This window comes from Scyliorhinus torazame, chromosome 14 (genome assembly GCF_047496885.1).
Source record: "Scyliorhinus torazame isolate Kashiwa2021f chromosome 14, sScyTor2.1, whole genome shotgun sequence".
NCBI lineage: Eukaryota > Metazoa > Chordata > Chondrichthyes > Carcharhiniformes > Scyliorhinidae > Scyliorhinus > Scyliorhinus torazame.
Genome location: NC_092720.1, coordinates 220,956,973 through 220,979,193, shown reverse-complemented (window position 1 = coordinate 220,979,193; position 22,221 = coordinate 220,956,973). Strand labels below are relative to the sequence as shown.

Genomic DNA, 22,221 nt, shown 5'->3' with positions numbered 1-22,221 from the left:
TGATGTTTGATGATTACACTTGTTTTGTTTATGGTCCAACCTCATTGCTATGTTGCACCTGCCACCTTCCTAGTATATAGTTTAGCTACATGTACCCCTGGATCGCACTCTGCTGATGACTTGCAAAACTGGTATTTGTTTTTTTACTTTGCACAGACTAACAGCCAGCCTGCAATATCTCCTTTCAGTTTCGTTCTGAGTATGTTTTACTACTTCCTGTTTCCTCGGAGAGTAGGAGACAGTCAGTTCCCTGCCGGCAATCGGATTGAGAGCACCTCTGTCCAGCTCCAGCAGTCAGGTAGTGTATAAATGTAATAAGGGGGATGATCTGTGCAGATTGTGATGTTTATCGCCATGCATCAAGACTGGATATTAACTGGAACAATGGAAATTAGTTCTACTCACTGGAGAATACATTACAGCTGCAGACATTGTTTCCAGGAATCAGCTTCAATTTCTGCTGCTTTTTACAACTGCAAGAAATTCCAAAGGATTTTAACAGCCATTGAGGTTGTTTTGACACGCAGTCATTGTTGCACGTACCAAAACACGGCAACCAATTGGGTGAGCTAATCGACCCGGCCCCCTGTTTTATCGAAGCTGATTGAAGGATTTTTGCCACTCCCAGGACTTCAGGGAGAACTCTCCAGTTCTTCTTGGTAAGGCCGCACTTGGAATGTTGCGCACAATTCTGGTCGCCACACTACCCAGAAGGATGTGGAGGCTTTGGAGAGGGTGCAGAGGGGGTTTACCAGGATGTTGTCTGGTCTGGAGGGTGTTAGCTGTGCAGAGAGGCTGAATAGACTCGGGCTGTTTTCATTAGAATGACGGAGGTTGAGGGGTGATCTGATAGAGGTCTACAAGATTATGAGGGGCATGGATAGAGTGGATGGGCAGGCAATCTTTCCCAGGGTGGAGGGGTCAGTCACCAGGTGGCAGAGGTTTAATGTCCGTGGGGCAATGTTTCGAGGAGATGTGTGAGGCAGGTTTTTTACACACAGGGTGGTGAGTGTCTGGAACGCGTTGCCAGGGGAGGTTGTGGAAGCAGATACATTAATGCCTGGATAGGATGGGTATAGAGGGATACGGCACAAGGAAGTGCTGAGGGTTTTGGCCAAGGTTGGCATCATGACAGGTACAGGCTTGGAGGGCCGAAGGGCCTGTTCCTGTGCTGTATCGTTCTTTGCTTTTCTTCAAAATGGTGCTGTGAGGTCTTATCCTCCCACCCGAGAGGGGAGACTGTGTCTGTGTAATGTGTTATCTTAACTATGGCACCTGTGACAATGCTGCACTCCTCCGGGAGTGTAGGCTTAGATCTATGTCAGGTCTTTGGGGCAGAGTGTGAATGTATAACTTTCTCGACTGGGATGTGTCACATATTGAGCCGTGGGCCATCCCAGCAACACACGCTGGGGGTCATTTTCCAACATTGCTCTTTGGCCGAGAGGCTTCGTAATGATTTTTTTCAGCTGGTGACAATGGCCAGTCGAGCGTAGGAACTTTGAGGGCGGCACGGTAGCATAGTGGTTAGCACTGTTGCTTCACAGCTCCAGGGTCCCGGGTTCTATTCCCGGCTTGGGTGACTGTCTGTGCGGAGTCTGCACGCTCTCCCCGTGTCTGCGTGGGTTTCCTCCGGGAGCTCCGGTTTCCTCCCACAGTCCAAAGATGTGCAGGTTAGGTGGATTGGCCATGCTAAATTGCCCTTAGTGTCCAAAAAAGGTTAGGTGGGGTTTGAGGCATGGGGTGGGAGGCTTGGGATTAACTGGGGTGCCGATGGGCCAAATGGCTTCCTTCTGCACTGTAAATTCTATGATTCTATGGATAATTTGAGTACCTCTTCCCCACCCCCCCAAGTGTCATGATGTGTCGATGCTGGCATTGGACTGGGGTGGGAACGGTAAGAAGTCTTACAACACCAGGTTAAAGTCCAACAGGTTTGTTTCGAATCACTGGCTTTCGGAGCGCCGCTTTCCGACTCACCTGAGGAAGGAGCTGCGCTCCGAAAGCTAGTGATTCCCAACAAACCTGTTGGATATTAACCTGGTGTTGTGCCGCCCCCCTCCCCCCCCCCACCCCGCCCCCCAAGTGTGTTGAAGGCTTATGTAGACCGAGGGTCTGTCTGGGACTGAGACATTGTGGGAACAATGCAGAATGCTTAGCTTCAGACAAGACGCAGATTATAGTGGGTAGTGTTTGAGAAAGCAGCAATTGAAGGTGTTGGGGGCGGGGTTGATAAATATCTTGGTGACAGTGGCGTGGGATAGTGATGGAGATGGACAAAAGAGAGGGAAATATTTAGCATTGATAAGGATTTGATCTTTGAAGCTGAGAGCAATGGTTCCTATAATTCTGTTAATTGGGGATCAATCTATTGAAACATACCCTGGAGAATAAGACAAGTCCCCATTCCTGGTTTGGCTGAGATTGGTTGACTCCATACTGAGGGGGGATTGACACTGTGACCTTTCTGTTCTGATTTCCCTGTCTTACACTGTCACATAGAATTTACAGTGCACAGGTTTGCTGACGATACGACCATAGTGGGCTGGATCTCGAATAACGATGAGTCCGAATACAGGAGGGAGATAGAGAACCTAGTGGAGTGGTGTAGCGACAACAATCTCTCCCTCAATGCCAGCAAAACTAAAGAGCTGGTAATTGACTTCAGGAAGCAAAGTACTGTACACACCCCTGTCAGCATCAACGGGGCCGAGGTGGAGATGGTTAGCAGTTTCAAATTCCTAGGGGTGCACATCTCCAAAAATCTGTCCTGGTCCGCCCAGCTCGGCGCTACCACCAAGAAAGCACAACAGCACCTATACTTCCTCAGGAAACTAAGGAAATTCGGCATGTCCACATTAACTCTCACCAACCTTTACAGATGCACCATAGAAAGCATCCTATCTGGCTGCATCACAGCCTGGTATGGCAACTGCTCGGCCCAGGACCGCAAGAAACTTCAGAGAGTCGTGAACACAGCCCAGTCCATCACACAAACCTGCCTCCCATCCATTGACTCCATCTACACCTCCCGCTGCCTGGGGAAAGCGGGCAGCATAATCAAAGACCCCTCCCACCCGGCTTACTCACTCTTCCAACTTCTTCCATCGGGCAGGAGATACAGAATTCTGAGAACACGCACGAACGGACTCAAAATCAGCTTCTTCCCCACTGTCGCCAGACTCCTAAATGACCCTCTTATGGACTGACCTCATTAACACTACACCCTGTATGCTTCACCCGATGCCGGTGTTATGTAGTTACATTGTATATGTTGTGTTGCCCTGTTATGTATTTTATTTTATTCCCTTTTCTTCCCATGTACTTAATGATCTGTTGAGCTGCTCGCAGAAAAATACTTTGCACTGTACCTCGTGACAATAAACAAATCCAATCCAATCCAATCCAGGGAGGCCATTCGGCCCATCGAGCCTGCACCGGCTCTTGGAAAGAGCTCCCTACTTAAGCCCACACCTCCACCCTTTCCCAGTAACCCCACCTAACTTATTTTCTTGGACACTAAGGGCAATTTATCATGGCCAATCCACCTAACCTGCACATCTTTGGACTGTGGGAGGAAACCGGAGCACCCGGAGGAAACCCACGCAGGCCGCTGTTTAGAAATATCTTTCTCGGTCAGTGCGTGATGCCAGTTAACTGCTGCATTTTTATCATTTCAGGCTGTCAAAATGAATGCTGACACCTACATGCAGAGTCCCATGTGCCTGATTGAGAACACACAACACGGCAAACTGGTGATCAAGGAGGATGCGCTGCTACTTCTCTCCAACATTAAGGAGACGGTGGTGGTTGTATCTGTCGTGGGATTTTACAGGACCGGGAAATCCTACCTGCTGAACCGATTGGCAGGGAAGACTCAGGGTGAGATTCATGAGCTGTTAGTTAATGAGCTTCTGGTGACGATGTGAGGGACGACTAATGTGAGGGAGTCTCCGCAGTGAGTTAGTGAACTGCTCAATGGAAACCATATTGTTGATTTCTATATTTTGATGTGAACCACAAGCTGTTTCTTATATTGACCGAATGACCACACAACTAGTGTATCAGTTCAAAGACAGTTTATTAATAACACAAGACTTATTACTATATGCAATAATACACGCGACTAGGCACTAAACTAGACCTAATAACTAAGATGACCTTTACTTAACTTCGGGGTGACCGGCACTATGCAGCAGATAAGGCCTTTCCCTGTGTCCACATGGGTCGGTTGGAAGTCTTCAGGTTCGTCTCGGCTGGGCTTGTCCTTCAGGTAGCGATCGCGGGTCCTTGACCTTGGCTGGTTGATATGCTGCAAGTGGTCGCACTCAGGCCGGTCCAAAACAGGCCGATCCCTAGTGCACAGGGCTTCTTATCCTTCTTCTCTTTCGCGCCCTTTTGGGCGGTCATATCTCCAGATCCAATAGATCGATAGGGTTTCGATCACCCTCATTGATCAGGTGAACTCCATGATACACTTTGGGGCTCTCTAAACCCTGGCCGATAACATAGATAGGATGCAGAGCTGGGCTGAGAAGTGGCAGATGGAATTTAACCCTGAAAAGTGTGAGGTTGTCCATTTTGGAAGGACAAATATGAAAGCGGAATACAGGGTTAACGGTAGAGTTCTTGGCAATGTGGAGGAGCAGAGAGATCTTGGGGTCTATGTTCATTCATCTTTGAAAGTTGCCACTCAAGTGGATAGAGCTGTGAAGAAGGCCTATGGTGTGCTCGCGTTCATTAACAGAGGGATTGAATTTAAGAGCCGTGAGGTGATGATGCAGCTGTACAAAACTTTGGTAAGGCCACATTTGGAGTACTGTGTACAGTTCTGGTTGCCTCATTTTAGGAAGGATGTGGAAGCTTTGGAAAAGGTGCAAAGGAGATTTACCAGGATGTTGCCTGGAATGGAGAGTAGGTCTTACGAGGAAAGGTTGAGGGTGCTAGGCCATTTCTCATTAGAACGGAGAAGGATGAGGGGCGACTTGATAGAGGTTTATAAGATGATCAGGGGAATAGATAGAGTAGACAGTCAGATACTTTTTCCCTGGGTAGAACAAACCATTACAAGGGGACATAAATTTAAGGTGAAAGGTGGAAGATATAGGGGGGATGTCAGAGGTAGGTTCTTTACCCAGAGAGTAGTGGGGGCATGGAATGCACTGCCTGTGGAAGTAGTTGAGTCGGAAACATTAGGGACCTTCAAGCAGCTATTGGATAGGTACATGGATTACGGTAAAATGATATAGTGTAGATTTATTTGTTCTTAAGGGCAGCACGGTAGCATTGTGGATAGCACAATTGCTTCACAGCTCCAGGGTCTCAGGTTCGATTCCAGCTTGGGTCACTGTCTGTGCGGAGTCTGCACGTCCTCCCCGTGTGCGCGTGGGTTTCCTCCGGGTGCTCCGGTTTCCTCCCACAGTCCAAAGATGTGCAGGTTGGGTGGATTGGCCGTGATAAATTGTCCTTAGTGTCCAAAATTGCCCTTAGTGTTGGGTGGAGGTGTTGACTTTGGGTAGGGTGCTCTTTCCAAGAGCTGGTGCAGACTCAATGGGCCGAATGGCCTCCTTCTGCACTGTAATTTCAATGATAATCTATGATTAATCTAGGACAAAGGTTTGGCACAACATCGTGGGCCGAAGGGCCTGCTCTGTGCTGTATTTTCTATGGCTATGTTCTAATGTAAAGCTTGCTCCACCCAAAGGTGTGGCCTGGTGGTAATGTCACTGCATTGGTAACCCAGAGGGTCAGGCTAATGGTCAAGGGACACGGGTTCAAATCCCACTGCAGGAGCTCAATTCTTAGAGTGTGGAATTCAGTAAGGGTGACCTTGAAACCATGATCGCTGCTGTGAAAACCACAGAGACGATTCATTATGGGGACGTGAGCATTACGGGCAGGTCTGGCATCGATTGTAGCTCAGCGGTTGGCTAGGCCACTGCAGAGAGTAGTCAAGGCACGGCTACATAGGCGCGAGGGACATGGATTTTTTAAAGTTCTTTTTTGGGATGTGGCAAGGTCAGAACAGGTTCGCGAATGTCCTTTAGGGAAGGAAATCTGCCAACCTTACACTGGCTGGCCTGCTTCAGACCCACAGCAATCTGGTTCACTCCTAACTGCTGAAATGGCTGAGTGAGACACTTAGTTCAGGGGCTTAGTGGCCACAGAGGAGTCCAAAACAAGAGGCGTAAAGAAACGGATCTTTTTGCGAAGTGATCTATACACACAGCACATTCCAGACCCCAGCCGGGCCTGCCCATCTGGCCTGGTTTTGATGCTCGAGCCGATCCACTCCACTGATGGGCCTCAGCGGGGGAGCTCGTATTCTACGAGGCTCATGGGGAGGATTATTGGTCTGTCCCTGTAGGCCTCGTGTGGGCTTTCACAAAGGGAAATTAGGAATGGGCAGCAAATGCAGGCCTTGCCAGCTGTCGTGTTGGGTGTTCTGGTCTACAAACAGGTCAACACGGCTGGAGATGGTGTAACTCTATTTTATTAACAACTCAACTGTAATAACCTACTGTAATAGGCCTCCAAATAGTTCTAGGGATGTAGAGGAAAGGATGGCGAGGATGATCCTGGATAAGAGCGAAAGTAACAGGGTAGTTATTATGGGAGACTTTAACTTTCCAAATATTGACTGGAAAAGATATAGTTCGAGTACATTAGATGGGTCGTTTTTTGTACAGTGTGTGCAGGAGGGTTTCCTGAAACAATATGTTGACAGGCCAACAAGAGGCGAGGCCACATTGGATTTGGTTTTGGGTAATGAACCAGGCCAGGTGTTGGATTTGGAGGTAGGTGAGCACTTTGGGGACAGTGACCACAATTCGGTGACGTTTACGTTAAGGATGGAAAGGGATAAGTATACACCGCAGGGCAAGAGTTATAGCTGGGGGAAGGGAAATTATGATGCCATTAGACGTGACTTAGGGGGGATAAGGTGGAGAAGTAGGCTGCAAGTGTTGGACACACTGGATAAGTGGAGCTTGTCAAGGAACAGCTACTGCGTGTTCTTGATAAGTATGTACCGGTCAGGCAGGGAGGAAGGTGCCGAGCGAGGGAACCGTGGTTTACCAAAGAAGTGGGATCTCTTGTTAAGAGGAAGAAGGAGGCCTATGTGAAGATGAGGTGTGAAGTTTCAGTTGGGGCGATGGATAGTTACAAGGTAGCGAGGAAGGATCTAAAGAGAGAGCTAAGACGAGCAAGGAGGGGACATGAGAAGTATTTGGCAGAAAGGATCAAGGTAAACCCAAAAGCTTTCTATAGGTATGTCAGGAATAAGCGAATGACTAGGGAAAGAGTAGGACCAGTCAAGGACAGGGATGGGAAGTTGTGTGTAGAGTCTGAAGAGATAGGCGAGATACTAAATGAATATTTTTTGTCAGTATTCACTCAGGAAAAAGAGAATGTTGTGGAGGAGAGTGCTGAGCTCCAGGTAAATTGATTAGATGGCATTGAGGTACGTAGGGAAGAGGTGTTGGCAATTCTGGACAGGCTGAAAATAGATAAGTCCCCGGGACCTGATGGGATTTATCCTAGGATTCTCTGGGAGGCCAGGGAAGAGATTGCTGGACCATTGGCTTTGATTTTTATGTCATCATTGGCTGCAGGAATAGTGCCGGAGGACTGGAGGATAGCAAATGTGGTCCCTTTGTTCAAAAAGGGGAGCAGAGACAACCCCGGCAACTATAGACCGGTGAGCCTCACGTCTGTAGTGGGTAAAGTCTTGGAGGGGATTATAAGAGACAAGATTTATAATCATCTAGATAGGAATAATATGATCAGGGATAGTCAGCATGGCTTTGTGAAGGGTAGGTCATGCCTCACAAACCTTATCGAGTTCTTTGAGAAGGTGACTGAACAGGTAGACAAGGGTAGAGCAGTTGATGTGGTGTATATGGATTTCAGCAAAGCGTTTGATAAGGTCCCCCACGGTAGGCTATTGCAGAAAATACGGAGGCTGGGGATTGAGGGTGATTTAGAGATGTGGATCAGAAATTGGCTAGCTGAAAGAAGACAGAGGGTGGTGGTTGATGGGAAATGTTCAGAATGGAGTTCAGTCACAAGTGGAGTACCACAAGGATCTGTTCTGGGGTCGTTGCTGTTTGTCATTTTTATCAATGACCTAGAGGAAGGCGCAGAAGGGTGGGTGAGTAAATTTGCAGACGATACTAAAGTCGGTGGTGTTGTCGATAGTGTGGAAGGAAGTAGCAGGTTACAGAGGGATATAGATAAGCTGCAGAGCTGGGCTGAGAGGTGGCAAATGGAGTTTAATGTAGAGAAGTGTGAGGTGATTCACTTTGGAAGGAATAACAGGAATGCGGAATATTTGGCTAATGGTAAAGTTCTTGGAACTGTGGATGAGCAGAGGGATCTAGGTGTCCATGTACATAGATCCCTGAAAGTTGCCACCCAGGTTGATAGGGTTGTGAAGAAGGCCTATGGAGTGTTGGCCTTTATTGGTAGAGGGATTGAGTTCCGGAGTCAGGAGGTCATGTTGCAGCTGTACAGAACTCTGGTACGGCCGCATTTGGAGTATTGTGTACAGTTCTGGTCACCGCATTATAGGAAGGACGTGGAGGCTTTGGAGCGGGTGCAGAGGAGATTTACCAGGATGTTGCCTGGTATGGAGGGAAAATCTTATGAGGAAAGGCTGATGGACTTGAGGTTGTTTTCGTTGGAAAGAAGGTTAAGAGGAGACTTAATAGTGGCATACAAAATGATCAGGGGGTTGGATAGGGTGGACAGTGAGAGCCTTCTCCCGCAGATGGAAATGGCTGGCACGAGGGGACATAACTTTAAACTGAGGGGTAATAGATATAGGACAGAGGTCAGAGGTAGGTTCTTTACACAAAGAGTAGTGAGGCCGTGGAATGCCCTACCTGCTACAGTAGTGAACTCGCCAACATTGAGGGCATTTAAAAATTTATTGGATAAACATATGGATGATAATGGTATAGTGTAGGTTAGATGGCTTTTGTTTCGGTGCAACATCGTGGGCCGAAGGGCCTGTACTGTGCTGTATTGTTCTATGTTCTATGTTCTATGTAAGCTTGGTACGGGGCATTACCAGCTTATCTGTGGACCCTTTCCTATCACTAGCGATGGTGATGCACTTAGCACATGGTGAATGTCTGTGTTGCAAGCTGTGAGCTCTGTGCTCCGAGCTGGCTGCTACTAGAATGAGCGGGAACTCTCCTGTCCCCTGTCTTTATAGTGCGTGTGCTCTCACTGGTGATTGGCTGCGGTGTTGTGTATGCTGATTGGTCCCACTGCATGGCCATCAGTGTGTATCTGCACCATGATATACTGGTGTATATCAGTGTGTATCAGTGATGTATATCAGTGTGTGTGATTGCACCATGATATGCTGGTGTATATCATGACACCAGCGATGCCCACAAACCACAAAAGAATGAAATGAAAGCAGACCTCCATGTGACTCCAGTCACTCGCCAATGTAGCTCCTTCTTAACTCCTCTCCGAGGTCCAGCGGTGCTCACATCCCCGTGGTTCCTTCACTTGCTCCTCACATCCTCTGTTACTGAGCAGCTCACACCGTGGGGCGGAGAATCGCCGGGGGGCGGCGAGAAGCCCGCCCCGGCCAGCTGCCGAATTCTCCGGCGCCGGGGACTTGGCGGGGGCGGGAACCGCGCCGCGCCGGTCGGTGTCCGCTGGCAGCGGGCCCCCTGGCGATTCACCGGCCCGCGATGGGCCGAGCGGCCGCACGTTTACGGCCAGTCCCGCCGCCGTAAATCACAACAGGTACATACCGGCGGGTCCTGGCTCCACAGGCGGCCTCGGGGGGGGGGGGGGGGGGGGGCGCGGGGGGGGATCTGCCCCGGGGGGGGGCCCCACGGTGTCCTGGTCCGTGATCGGAGCCCACCGATCCATGGGCGGGCCTGTGCCGTGGGGGCACTCTATTCCTCTGCGTTGGCTGCTGTGGACCTCCGCGACGGCCAACGCGGAGATGAACCCCCCCTGCGCATGCGCTGGAATGACGACAGCACACGCTGGCGTTCCCGCGCATGCGCCAACTCGCGGAGGCCCTTCAGCGCCGATTGGCGTGGCGCCAAGCCCATTCGCGCGGGCCGGCGGGGCGCAAACCACTCCAGCGCCGGCCTAGACCCTGAAGGTGCGGAGGATTCCGGCCCGACGCCGGAGTGGTTCACGCCACCCCTTCCCCACGGAGTCGCCCACCCCGCTGGTTCGTGGAAAATCCCGCCCCTTGTTTCTCCTCTCCCGCCTCTCCTTCAAACCCCGGCTCCTCTACTGTCCACCCAAGTCCCGGGATTCCCACTGAGATCACCATCCCCCTCCTCAGCCTCTGCACTCAGTGACCTTTCACCCTCGACGGTTACGACCTCTGATCTCAACTCGCCTTGCCCTCTCTCCTCTGAGTTCGCTGCTCTCACTTAACCTCCTCCTCCACATAAACTACAACCCAGGCTATCGGCCGAGCCCGTGACGTCTTGCTCCCCACTTTAAGAGCGCGGGCTGCTTTGCTATCTTTCGTGCAAATGCAGGATGTTTGGTTGTCGAATTACGAAAGCCACTCAGGTTAAACCTTCCTTTCTTTTGTGAAGATATTTTAAATGCAAAGCACTTGGGCTGGAGCAGGAGGCGCATCACCAGCATCCCAAGGGAAGTTAGGGTTGAGCAATAAATATTGGCCTGACTAGCAACACTCACACCCAATAAATGAATAAAATAAAATCATTAACTAAACCGGGAACAGGACATTCACCCAAACAATGAACCTGTCGTGTAAACAGATACCTCATCTGATTTTTTCCCACAACGTACTAAAAGGTGAAATACTAACACATTAACCCATTCGTTGCCTTTCATGTACAAAGGAATTATACGCCAGCAGATAGCCATGTACTTCCTGTAATGCATTGTCATGCGAGAGTACCTTTAAGAAATGGGTGTTTAAGAAATGCACCTTTAAGAAATGGAGCTGCTCATGTTACTGGAGTGATGTCAGAGTGTGGGTGGAGCTGAGCTCTACTTCTGCTTTTTAGTTTCAGTTTGAGGAAAAGCTTGGGTGTGTCTGTGTTGTTCAGCGAGCTGCAGCTGAAGCCGGCCGAAGCAGCTGCACTGTTGAGCTCTCTGCCATGAAGGACGATCTCTTAATCATTTGGTGAATTCAGAATTATAAATGTTTTCAGTAGTGACTGTAAACTCTGATGCCCTTCTGTTTGAAGGTTTATTAAGTCTTTTGTGTGTAAAAGGACAGCATATAGGTTACTTAGTGTTGTATTCTTTGGGGGTTATCTTTGAATTAATGGTTGCTAAGATATTCACTGTTTGTTTTAAAAAAGGTTAACTTGATTTCATAGAATAAACATTGTTTTGTTTCAAAACAAACTTTTCCATTTCTGCTGTCCCACACCTGTAGAGTGGGCCGTGCGCTCCCCATACCACAATCTATTAAAAGCTGTGGGGCAGGTGAACTCCATGATACACTTTGGGGTTATCTAAACCCTGGCCCAGAACAATATACAGGAGCTCCGCCCAAATATGTTAACCAGGCCAACACTAATGATGCATCCAAGATAAAGTTGTTAGCTAATTTATCAGGAGAAGAATCTCTTTCTTATCAATGTTGCATCATATTAGGACTACTCATAGAGTCAGAGTAGAGTTTTAACAGCACAGAATGAGGCCCTTCAGCCCACTGTGCCCGTACCGGCCATCAAGCACCTATTTACTCTAATCCCGTTTTCCAGCACTTTGTCCGTAGCCTTGTTCGCTCCGGCATTTCAAATATTCATCTGATGTTGTGAGGGTTCCTGCTATAATTGGCCAGGGTTTAGAGAGCCCCAAAGTGTATCATGGAGCTCACCTCACCCACAACCTTTAATAGATTGCGGTTATGGGGAGCACACGGGCCCACCTTACAGAGCTAAAGTACATTTAACTTAAAACAATGTTTATTTATGAAACCAGTTAACACTTTATAAACCCACTGTAAACATCTGAAGAACTATCAACACCAATAAATCCCCCAAAGAATACAGTACTCTATAAGTAACTCTTAATCTTTCCTTGCAACATCCATAAGACAAAAAAAAAGAACCCTTTTACAGAAAGACATCAGGTTTAACTTCTCTATTGAGACATGTAATCCTCAGATGAGCTGGAGTCAGTCTGTAGCTTGTAGAGAGAGATCCTTACAGCTGCTTGATTTGCCTGCAGCTACCCAGCTCTCAAAAACTAAACTAAAACACACCCTGTAGCTGCAAGTCCAAAGCGAAAGTAAAAAGCTGACAGGCAGCCCAGCTCCACCCACACTCTGACATCACTGCAGTAATAAACATCCATTTCTTAAAGGCACACCCACTGCAGCTATCCTGTAAAAACATCCATTTCTTAAAGGTGCTGTCACATGACACTGCCTCTACCACCCTTTCAGGAGTGAGTTCCAGATTCCCACCACTCTCTGGGTGAAAACATTTTTCCTCTAATCCCCTCTAACTCTCCTGCCCCTGACCTTAAATCAGTTATTGACCCCAGAGCTAATGGGAAAAATTCCTCCCTATCCACCCTATCTGTGTCCCTCATTTTTGTCCACCTCATGGCATTTATCCTAGGATTCTCTGGGAAGCTAGGGAGAAGATTGCTGAGCCTTTGGCTTTGATCTTTAAGTCATCTTTGTCTACAGGAATAGTGCCAGAAGACTGGAGGATAGCAAATGTTGTCCCCTTGTTGAAGAAGGGGAGTAGAGACAACCGCGGTAACTGTAGACCAGTGAGCCTTACTTCTGTTGTGGGCAAAGTCTTGGAAAGGTTTGCACAGTGAGAAGTCTTACAACACCAGGTTAAAGTCCAACAGGTTTGTTTCGATGTCACTAGCTTTCGGAGTGCTGCTCCTTCCTCAGGTGAATTCACCATGGGGGCACCCGCCGGGGCCAGATCGCCCCGCGCCCCCCCCTCCCCAGGACCCCGGAGCCCACCGGCGCCGCCTTGTCCCGCCGGTAAGAGAGGTGGTTTGATTCTCGCCGGCGGGACAGACATTCCAGCAGCGGGACTTCAGCCCATCACGGGCCGGATAATCGGCGGGTGGGGGCTCGCCGACTGGCGCGGCGCGATTCCCGCCCCCGCCGAATATCCGGTGCCGGAGAATTCGGCAACCGGGGGGGGGGGCGGATTCTCCGACCCGGCGGGGGGGGGGGGGGTCGGAGAATCCCGCCCCTTACCTTGATATAGCTTTAAAGTAGAGAAAACAGCTAACCCACTACCCACGGAGTGTGTCGGGGGTGCTCTGCTCTGTCCCGCTGCTCTCTCACAGGCCAGCTCCAATCAATAGCTCTGATCATCTATATTCCTCAATCGTTCAGATGTCACCATTTCAGAACCACGCTCTTCAGACAATGGTACAATTCACCTCAGCGTGTTGGCAAATCTGCTTCACGAACATCTCTTTTTCCCGGACACCATGGTCCTTATAACACTACCCCCGCACCCCTCACCCCAACCACCACCCACCTTCTTTCTCCCCCAACCCCTTCCGTGACGCTGTGATAATAAAGAAATACTGGACGGGGGAGGGGCCTCAATGTGGTGCGACAATATTTATTTAACGTGCAGGTATGGAGAACAATAAATGTAGGTGCACAGCGAGATGTGGGTCTGGTCTTTAGCAGGTAGGATTGACGAATGTGATATAAAATAATTAGTTTAAATATATTAGTTACAGTAATGTAGATGCAGGCCGGTCTAATTCTAGTGAGTTCACAGACAAAGGATTTCAGAGAGCATGGCAAGGAAGGGGGGAGGGGTGTCTAGTGGATGAGGAGAAAAGGATGCTGGGTAATAAGAGGCCAGGGGAAAGGAATGAGAAGTGAGCCAATCAGGATGTATGGCCAGGTCAGGAGGGGTATAGGATGACCTATGGGAATCGTGTATGTGAAACTTGATGCCATTTGAATGTATTTGTAGAGATTCCTTTGTCTCCAATAGCACTCGATTCTGAAGACTCAGGAGGCAGCTTGTGTCCTGGGTTTTTGTGAAGCGAGTCAGACTTGAAAGTTGGGTAAAAATAACTAATACTATGCCTACAAATCCATCTCGAGTTTTATTGAGGCCAGACTGACGGGTAAAGAATTTAATATCGTCAGGATGTTGTCCATGACTCTGTCCAGGATCATTCAGTCCAAACGGTCGAGCGTTTCCCAAGCTGTCCATGAATCTTTGTGATTGTAACTGTGCTCCTCCAGGCTTCTCTCTGGGATCTACTGTCCAATCCCACACCAAGGGAATCTGGATGTGGTGTCGGCCTCACCCGAAGAAGTATAATCACTGCCTGGTGCTCCTGGACACAGAAGGTCTGGGTGATGTGGAGAAAGTAAGAGGATTTCAACATTTCCATTCAAAACCTTTCAGCTGGTGAACAAAGTGATGTGATCAGTAACTATGGAAACACGTCCACCCGAAACAGGGGTCAGTCTCGGCTCGGTGGGGAGTACTCCAGACATTGAGTCACAAAGTCATGTGTTCCAGAACCTTCTGGACATAATCCAGGCTGAGACTGTAGTGCAGTACTGAGGGAGTGCTGCACTGTCAGAGGGTCAGTACTGAGGGTGTGCCGCACTGTCCGAAGGTCAGTACTGAGGGAGTGCCGCACTGTCAGAGGGTCAGTACTGAGGGAGTGCCGCACTGTCAGAGGGTCAGTACTGAGGGAGTGCCGCACTGTCCGAGGGTCAATACTGAGGGAGTGCCGCACTGTCGGAGGGTCAGTACTGAGGAAGTGCCGCACTGTCAGAGGGTCAATACTGAGAGAGTGCTGCACTGTCAGAGGGTCAGTACTGAGGGAGTGCTGCACTGTCAGAGGGTCAGTACTGAGGGAGTGCCGCACTGTCAGAGGGTCAGTACTGAGGGAGTGCTGCACTGTCAGAGGGTCAGTACTGAGGGAGTCCCGCACTGTCCGAGGGTCAATACTGAGGGAGTGCCGCACCATCAGAGGGTCAGTACTGAGGGCGTGCTGCACTGTCAGAGGGTCAGTACTAAGGGAGTGCCGCACTGTCAGAGGGTCAGTACTGAGGGAGGGCCGCACTGTCAGAGGGTCAGTACTGAGAGAGTGCTGCACTGTCAGAGGGTCAGTACTGAGGGAGTGACGCACTGTCAGAGGGTCAGTACTGAGGGAGTGCTGCGCTGTCAGAGGGTCAGTACTGAGGGAGCGCGGCACTGTCAGAGGGTCAGTACTGAGGGAGAGCTGCACTGTCAGAGGGTCAGTACTGAGGGAGTGCCGCACTGTCAGAGGGTCAGTACTGAGGGAGTGCTGCGCAGTCAGAGGGTCAGTACTGAGGGAGTGCCGCACTGTCAGAGGGTCAGTACTGAGGGAGTGCTGCACTGTCAGAGGGTCAGTACTGAGGGAGTGCCGCACTGTCCGAGGGTCAATACTGAGGGAGTGCCGCACCATCAGAGGGTCAGTACTGAGGGCGTGCTGCACTGTCAGAGGGTCAGTACTAAGGGAGTGCCGCACTGTCAGAGGGTCAGTACTGAGGGAGGGCCGCACTGTCAGAGGGTCAGTACTGAGAGAGTGCTGCACTGTCAGAGGGTCAGTACTGAGGGAGTGACGCACTGTCAGAGGGTCAGTACTGAGGGAGTGCTGCGCTGTCAGAGGGTCAGTACTGAGGGAGCGCGGCACTGTCAGAGGGTCAGTACTGAGGGAGAGCTGCACTGTCAGAGGGTCAGTACTGAGGGAGTGCCGCACTGTCAGAGGGTCAGTACTGAGGGAGTGCTGCGCAGTCAGAGGGTCAGTACTGAGGGAGTGCCGCACTGTCAGAGGGTCAGTACTGAGGGAGTGCCGCACCATCAGAGGGTCAGTACTGAGGGAGTGCGGCACTGTCAGAGGGTCAGTACTGAGGGAGTGCCGCACTGTCAGAGGGTCAGTACTGAGGGAGTGCTGCACAGTCAGAGGGTCAGTACTGAGGGAGTGCTGCACTGTCAGAGGGTCAGTACTGAGGGAGTGCTGCACAGTCAGAGGGTCAGTACTGAGGGAGTGCTGCACTGTCAGAGGGTCAGTTCGGAGTGAGTGCCGCCCTGTCAGGGGGTCAGTACTGAGGGAGTGCTGCACTGTCAGAGGGTCAGTACTGAGGGAGTGCGGCACTGTAAGAGGGTCAGTACTGAGGGAGTGCCGCACTGTCAGAGGGTCAGTACTGAGGGAGTGCTGCACTGTCAGAGGATCAGTACTGAGGGAGTGCCGCACTGTCAGAGGGTCAGTACTGAGGGAGTGCCGCACTGTCAGAGGGTCAGTACTGAGGGAGTGTTGCATTGTCAGAGGGTCAGTACTGAGGGAGTGCTGCACTGTCAGAGGGTCAGTACTGAGGGAGTGCCGCACTGTCAGAGGGTCAGTACTGAGGGAGTGCTGCACTGTCAGAGGGTCAATACTGAGGGAGTGCCGCACTGTCAGAGGGTCAGTACTGAGGGAGTGCCGCACTGTCAGAGGGTCAGTACTGAGGGAGTGCCGCACTGTCAGAGGGTCAGTACTGAGGGAGTGGCGCACTGTCAGAGGGTCAGTACTGAGGGAGTGCTGCACTGTCAGAGGATCAGTACTGAGGGAGTGCCGCACTGTCAGGGGGTCAGTACTGAGGGAGTGTTGCATTGTCAGAGGGTCAGCACTGAGGGAGTGCTGCACTGTCAGAGGGTCAGGACTGAGGGAGTGCCGCACTTTCAGAGGGTCAGTACTGAGGGAGTGCTGCACTGTCAGAGGGTCAGTACTGAGGGAGTGCTGCACTGTCAGAGGGTCAGTACTGAGGGAGTGCTGCACTGTCAGAGGGTCAGTACTGAGGGAGTGCTGCACTGTCAGAGGGTCAGTACTGAGGGAGTGCTGCACTGTCAGAGGGTCAGTACTGAGGGAGTGCCGCACTGTTAGAGGGTCAGTATTGAGGGAGTGCTGCACTGTCAGAGGGTCAGTACTGAGGGAGTGTCGCACTGTCAGAGGGTCAATACTGAGGGAGTGCCGCACTGTCAGAGGGTCAGTACTGAGGGAGTGCTGCACTGTCAGAGGGTCAGTACTGAGGGAGTGCTGCACTGTCAGAGGGTCAGTACTGAGGGAGTGCCGCACTGTCAGAGGGTCAGTACTGAGGGAGTGCCGCACTGTCAGAGGGTCAGTACTGAGGGAGTGCCGCTCTGTCAGAGGGTCAGTACTGAGGGAGTGTTGCACTGTCAGAGGGTCAGTATTGAGGGAGTGCTGCACTGTCAGAGGGTCAGTATTGAGGGAGTGCCGCACTGTCAGAGGGTCAGTACTGAGGGAGTGCCGCACTGTCAGAGGGTCAATACTGAGGGAGTGCCGCACTGTCAGAGGGTCAGTACTGAGGGAGTGCCGCACTGTCAGAGGGTCAGTACTGAGGGAGTGCCGCACTGTCAGAGGGTCAGTACTGAGGGAGTGTTGCATTGTCAGAGGGTAAGTACTGAGGGAGTGCTGCACTGTCAGAGGGTCAGTACTGAGGGAGTGCTGCACTGTCAGAGGTTCAGTACTGAGGGAGTGCCGTACTGTCAGAGGGTCAGTACTGAGGGAGTGCTGCACTGTCAGAGGGTCAATACTGAGGGAGTGCCGCACTGTCAGAGGGTCAGTACTGAGGGAGTGCCGCACTGTCAGAGGGTCAGTACTGAGGGAGTGCCGCACTGTCAGAGGGTCAGTACTGAGGGAGTGGCGCACAGTCAGAGGGTCAGTACTGAGGGAGTGCTGCACTGTCAGAGGATCAGTACTGAGGGAGTGCCGCACTGTCAGGGGGTCAGTACTGAGGGAGTGCCGCACTGTCAGAGGGTCAGTACTGAGGGAGTGTTGCATTGTCAGAGGGTCAGTACTGAGGGAGTGCTGCACTGTCAGAGGGTCAGTACTGAGGGAGTGCCGCACTGTCAGAGGGTCAGTACTGAGGGAGTGCTGCACTGTCAGAGGGTCAGTACTGAGGGAGTGCCGCACTGTCCGAGGGTCAATACTGAGGGAGTGCCGCACCATCAGAGTGTCAGTACTGAGGGCGTGCTGCACTGTCAGAGGTTCAGTACTGAGGGAGTGCCGCACTGTCAGAGGGTCAGTACTGAGGGAGTGCCGCACCATCAGAGGGTCAGTACTGAGGGAGTGCCGCACTGTCAGAGGGTCAGTACCGAGGGGGAGCTGCACTGTCAGAGGGTCAGTACTGAGGGAGTGCTGGTCTGTCAGAGGGTCAGTACTGAGGGAGTGCTGCACTGTCAGAGGATCAGTACTGAGGGAGTGCCGCACTGTCAGAGGGTCAGTACTGAGGGAGTGTTGCATTGTCAGAGGGTCAGTGCTGAGGGAGTGCTGCACTGTCAGAGGGTCAGTACTGAGGGAGTGCCGCACTGTCCGAGGGTCAATACTGAGGGAGTGCCGCACCATCAGAGGGTCAGTACCGAGGGCGTGCTGCACTGTGGGAGGGTCAGTACTGAGGGAGTGCTGCACTGTCAGAGGGTCAGTACTGAGGGAGCGCGGCACTGTCAGAGGGTCAGTACTGAGGGAGAGCTGCACTGTCAGAGGGTCAGGACTGAGGGAGTGCCGCACTGTCAGAGGGTCAGTACTGAGGGAGTGCTGCGCAGTCAGAGGGTCAGTACTGAGGGAGTGCCGCACTGTCAGACGGTCAGTACTGAGGGAGTGCCGCACCATCAGAGGGTCAGTACTGAGGGAGAGCTGCACTGTCAGAGGGTCAGTACTGAGGGAGTGCGGCACTGTCAGAGGGTCAGTACTGAGGGAGTGCTGCACTGTCAGAGGGTCAGTTCGGAGTGAGTGCCGCCCTGTCAGGGGGTCAGTACTGAGGGAGTGCTGCACTGTCAGAGGGTCAGTACTGAGGGAGTGCGGCACTGTAAGAGGGTCAGTACTGAGGGAGTGCCGCACTGTCAGAGGGTCAGTACTGAGGGAGTGCTGCACTGTCAGAGGATCAGTACTGAGGGAGTGCCGCACTGTCAGAGGGTCAGTACTGAGGGAGTGCCGCACTGTCAGAGGGTCAGTACTGAGGGAGTGTTGCATTGTCAGAGGGTCAGTACTGAGGGAGTGCTGCACTGTCAGAGGGTCAGTACTGAGGGAGTGCCGCACTGTCAGAGGGTCAGTACTGAGGGAGTGCTGCACTGTCAGAGGGTCAATACTGAGGGAGTGCCGCACTGTCAGAGGGTCAGTACTGAGGGAGTGCCGCACTGTCAGAGGGTCAGTACTGAGGGAGTGCTGCACTGTCAGAGGATCAGTACTGAGGGAGTGCCGCACTGTCAGGGGGTCAGTACTGAGGGAGTGCCGCACTGTCAGAGGGTCAGTACTGAGGGAGTGTTGCATTGTCAGAGGGTCAGTACTGAGGGAGTGCTGCACTGTCAGAGGGTCAGTACTGAGGGAGTGCCGCACTGTCAGAGGGTCAGTACTGAGGGAGTGCTGCACTGTCAGAGGGTCAGTACTGAGGGAGTGCCGCACTGTCCGAGGGTCAATACTGAGGGAGTGTCGCACCATCAGAGTGTCAGTACTGAGGGCGTGCTGCACTGTCAGAGGGTCAGTACTGAGGGAGTGCCGCACTGTCAGAGGGTCAGTACTGAGGGAGTGCCGCACCATCAGAGGGTCAGTACTGAGGGAGTGCTGCACTGTCAGAGGGTCAGTACCGAGGGGGAGCTGCACTGTCAGAGGGTCAGTACTGAGGGAGTGCTGCTCTGTCAGAGGGTCAGTACTGAGGGAGTCCTGCACTGTCAGAGGATCAGTACTGAGGGAGTGCCGCACTGTCAGAGGGTCAGTACTGAGGGAGTGTTGCATTGTCAGAGGGTCAGTGCTGAGGGAGTGCTGCACTGTCAGAGGGTCAGTACTGAGGGAGTGCCGCACTGTCAGAGGGTCAGTACTGAGTGAGTGCTGCACTGTCAGAGGGTCAGTACTGAGGGAGTGCCGCACTGTCCGAGGGTCAATACTGAGGGAGTGCCGCACCATCAGAGGATCAGTACTGAGGGCGTGCTGCACTGTCAGAGGGTCAGTACTAAGGGAGTGCCGCACTGTCAGAGGGTCAGTACTGAGGTAGTGCCGCACTGTCAGAGGGTCAGTACTGAGGGAGTGCCGCACTGTGGGAGGGTCAGTACTGAACGAGTGCTGCACTGTCAGAGGGTCAGTACTGAGGGAGCGCGGCACTGTCAGAGGGTCAGTACTGAGGGAGCGCGGCACTGTCCGAGGGTCAGTACTGAGGGAGTGCCGCACAGTCAGAGGGTCAGTACTGAGGGAGTGCTGCACTGTCAGAGGGTCAGTACTGAGGGAGTGCGGCACTGTAAGAGGGTCAGTACTGAGGAAGTGCCGCACGGTCAGAGGGCCAGTACTGAGGGAGTGCTGCACTGTCAGAGGGTCAGTACTGAGGGAGTGCGGCACCGTCAGAGGGTCAGGACTGAAGGAGTGCCGCACTGTCAGTGGGTCAGTACTGAGGGAGTGCTGCACCGTCAGAGGGTCAGTACTGAGGGAGTGCCGCACTGTCAGAGGGTCAGTACTGAGGGAGTGCTGCACTGTCAGAGGGTCAATACTGAGGGAGTGCCGCACTGTGGGAGGGTCAGTACTGAGGGAGTGCTGCACTGTCAGAGGGTCAGTACTGAGAGAGTGCTGCACTGTCAGAAGGTCAGTACTGAGGGAGTGCTGCACTGTCAGAGGGTCAGTACTGAGGGAGTGCCGCACTGTCAGAGGGTCAGTACTGAGGGAGTGGCGCACTGTCAGAGGGTCAGTACTGAGGGAGTGCTGCACTGTCAGAGGATCAGTACTGAGGGAGTGCCGCACTGTCAGGGGGTCAGTACTGAGGGAGTGTTGCATTGTCAGAGGGTCAGCACTGAGGGAGTGCTGCACTGTCAGAGGGTCAGGACTGAGGGAGTGCCGCACTTTCAGAGGGTCAGTACTGAGGGAGTGCTGCACTGTCAGAGGGTCAGTACTGAGGGAGTGCTGCACTGTCAGAGGGTCAGTACTGAGGGAGTGCTGCACTGTCAGAGGGTCAGTACTGAGGGAGTGCTGCACTGTCAGAGGGTCAGTACTGAGGGAGTGCTGCACTGTCAGAGGGTCAGTACTGAGGGAGTGCCGCACTGTTAGAGGGTCAGTATTGAGGGAGTGCTGCACTGTCAGAGGGTCAGTACTGAGGGAGTGTCGCACTGTCAGAGGGTCAATACTGAGGGAGTGCCGCACTGTCAGAGGGTCAGTACTGAGGGAGTGCTGCACTGTCAGAGGGTCAGTACTGAGGGAGTGCTGCACTGTCAGAGGGTCAGTACTGAGGGAGTGCCGTACTGTCAGAGGGTCAGTACTGAGGGAGTGCCGCACTGTCAGAGGGTCAGTACTGAGGGAGTGCCGCTCTGTCAGAGGGTCAGTACTGAGGGAGTGTTGCACTGTCAGAGGGTCAGTATTGAGGGAGTGCTGCACTGTCAGAGGGTCAGTATTGAGTGAGTGCCGCACTGTCAGAGGGTCAGTACTGAGGGAGTGCCGCACTGTCAGAGGGTCAATACTGAGGGAGTGCCGCACTGTCAGAGGGTCAGTACTGAGGGAGTGCCGCACTGTCAGAGGGTCAGTACTGAGGGAGTGCCGCACTGTCAGAGGGTCAGTACTGAGGGAGTGTTGCATTGTCAGAGGGTAAGTACTGAGGGAGTGCTGCACTGTCAGAGGGTCAGTACTGAGGGAGTGCTGCACTGTCAGAGGTTCAGTACTGAGGGAGTGCCGTACTGTCAGAGGGTCAGTACTGAGGGAGTGCTGCACTGTCAGAGGGTCAATACTGAGGGAGTGCCGCACTGTCAGAGGGTCAGTACTGAGGGAGTGCCGCACTGTCAGAGGGTCAGTACTGAGGGAGTGCCGCACTGTCAGAGGGTCAGTACTGAGGGAGTGGCGCACAGTCAGAGGGTCAGTACTGAGGGAGTGCTGCACTGTCAGAGGATCAGTACTGAGGGAGTGCCGCACTGTCAGGGGGTCAGTACTGAGGGAGTGCCGCACTGTCAGAGGGTCAGTACTGAGGGAGTGTTGCATTGTCAGAGGGTCAGTACTGAGGGAGTGCTGCACTGTCAGAGGGTCAGTACTGAGGGAGTGCCGCACTGTCAGAGGGTCAGTACTGAGGGAGTGCTGCACTGTCAGAGGGTCAGTACTGAGGGAGTGCCGCACTGTCCGAGGGTCAATACTGAGGGAGTGCCGCACCATCAGAGTGTCAGTACTGAGGGCGTGCTGCACTGTCAGAGGTTCAGTACTGAGGGAGTGCCGCACTGTCAGAGGGTCAGTACTGAGGGAGTGCCG

General features: G+C 52.3%; 1 protein-coding gene across 2 annotated transcripts in view; it reads left to right on the top strand.

Moving 5' to 3' along the window:
- The first annotated feature begins 217 nt into the window (after nucleotides 1-217).
- The window catches only part of LOC140390542 (guanylate-binding protein 2-like), a 111,338-nt gene continuing 89,334 nt past the window's right edge, over nucleotides 218-22,221 (top strand). Inside the window, exons 1-3 of one of the 2 annotated variants that reach the window (XM_072475714.1) lie at nucleotides 218-298; nucleotides 3,681-3,882; nucleotides 14,228-14,355. In XM_072475714.1, the coding sequence (XP_072331815.1) occupies nucleotides 3,690-3,882; nucleotides 14,228-14,355 (321 nt within the window). In that variant the 5' untranslated portion in view covers nucleotides 218-298; nucleotides 3,681-3,689. The other variant, XM_072475716.1, reaches the window with a different exon arrangement.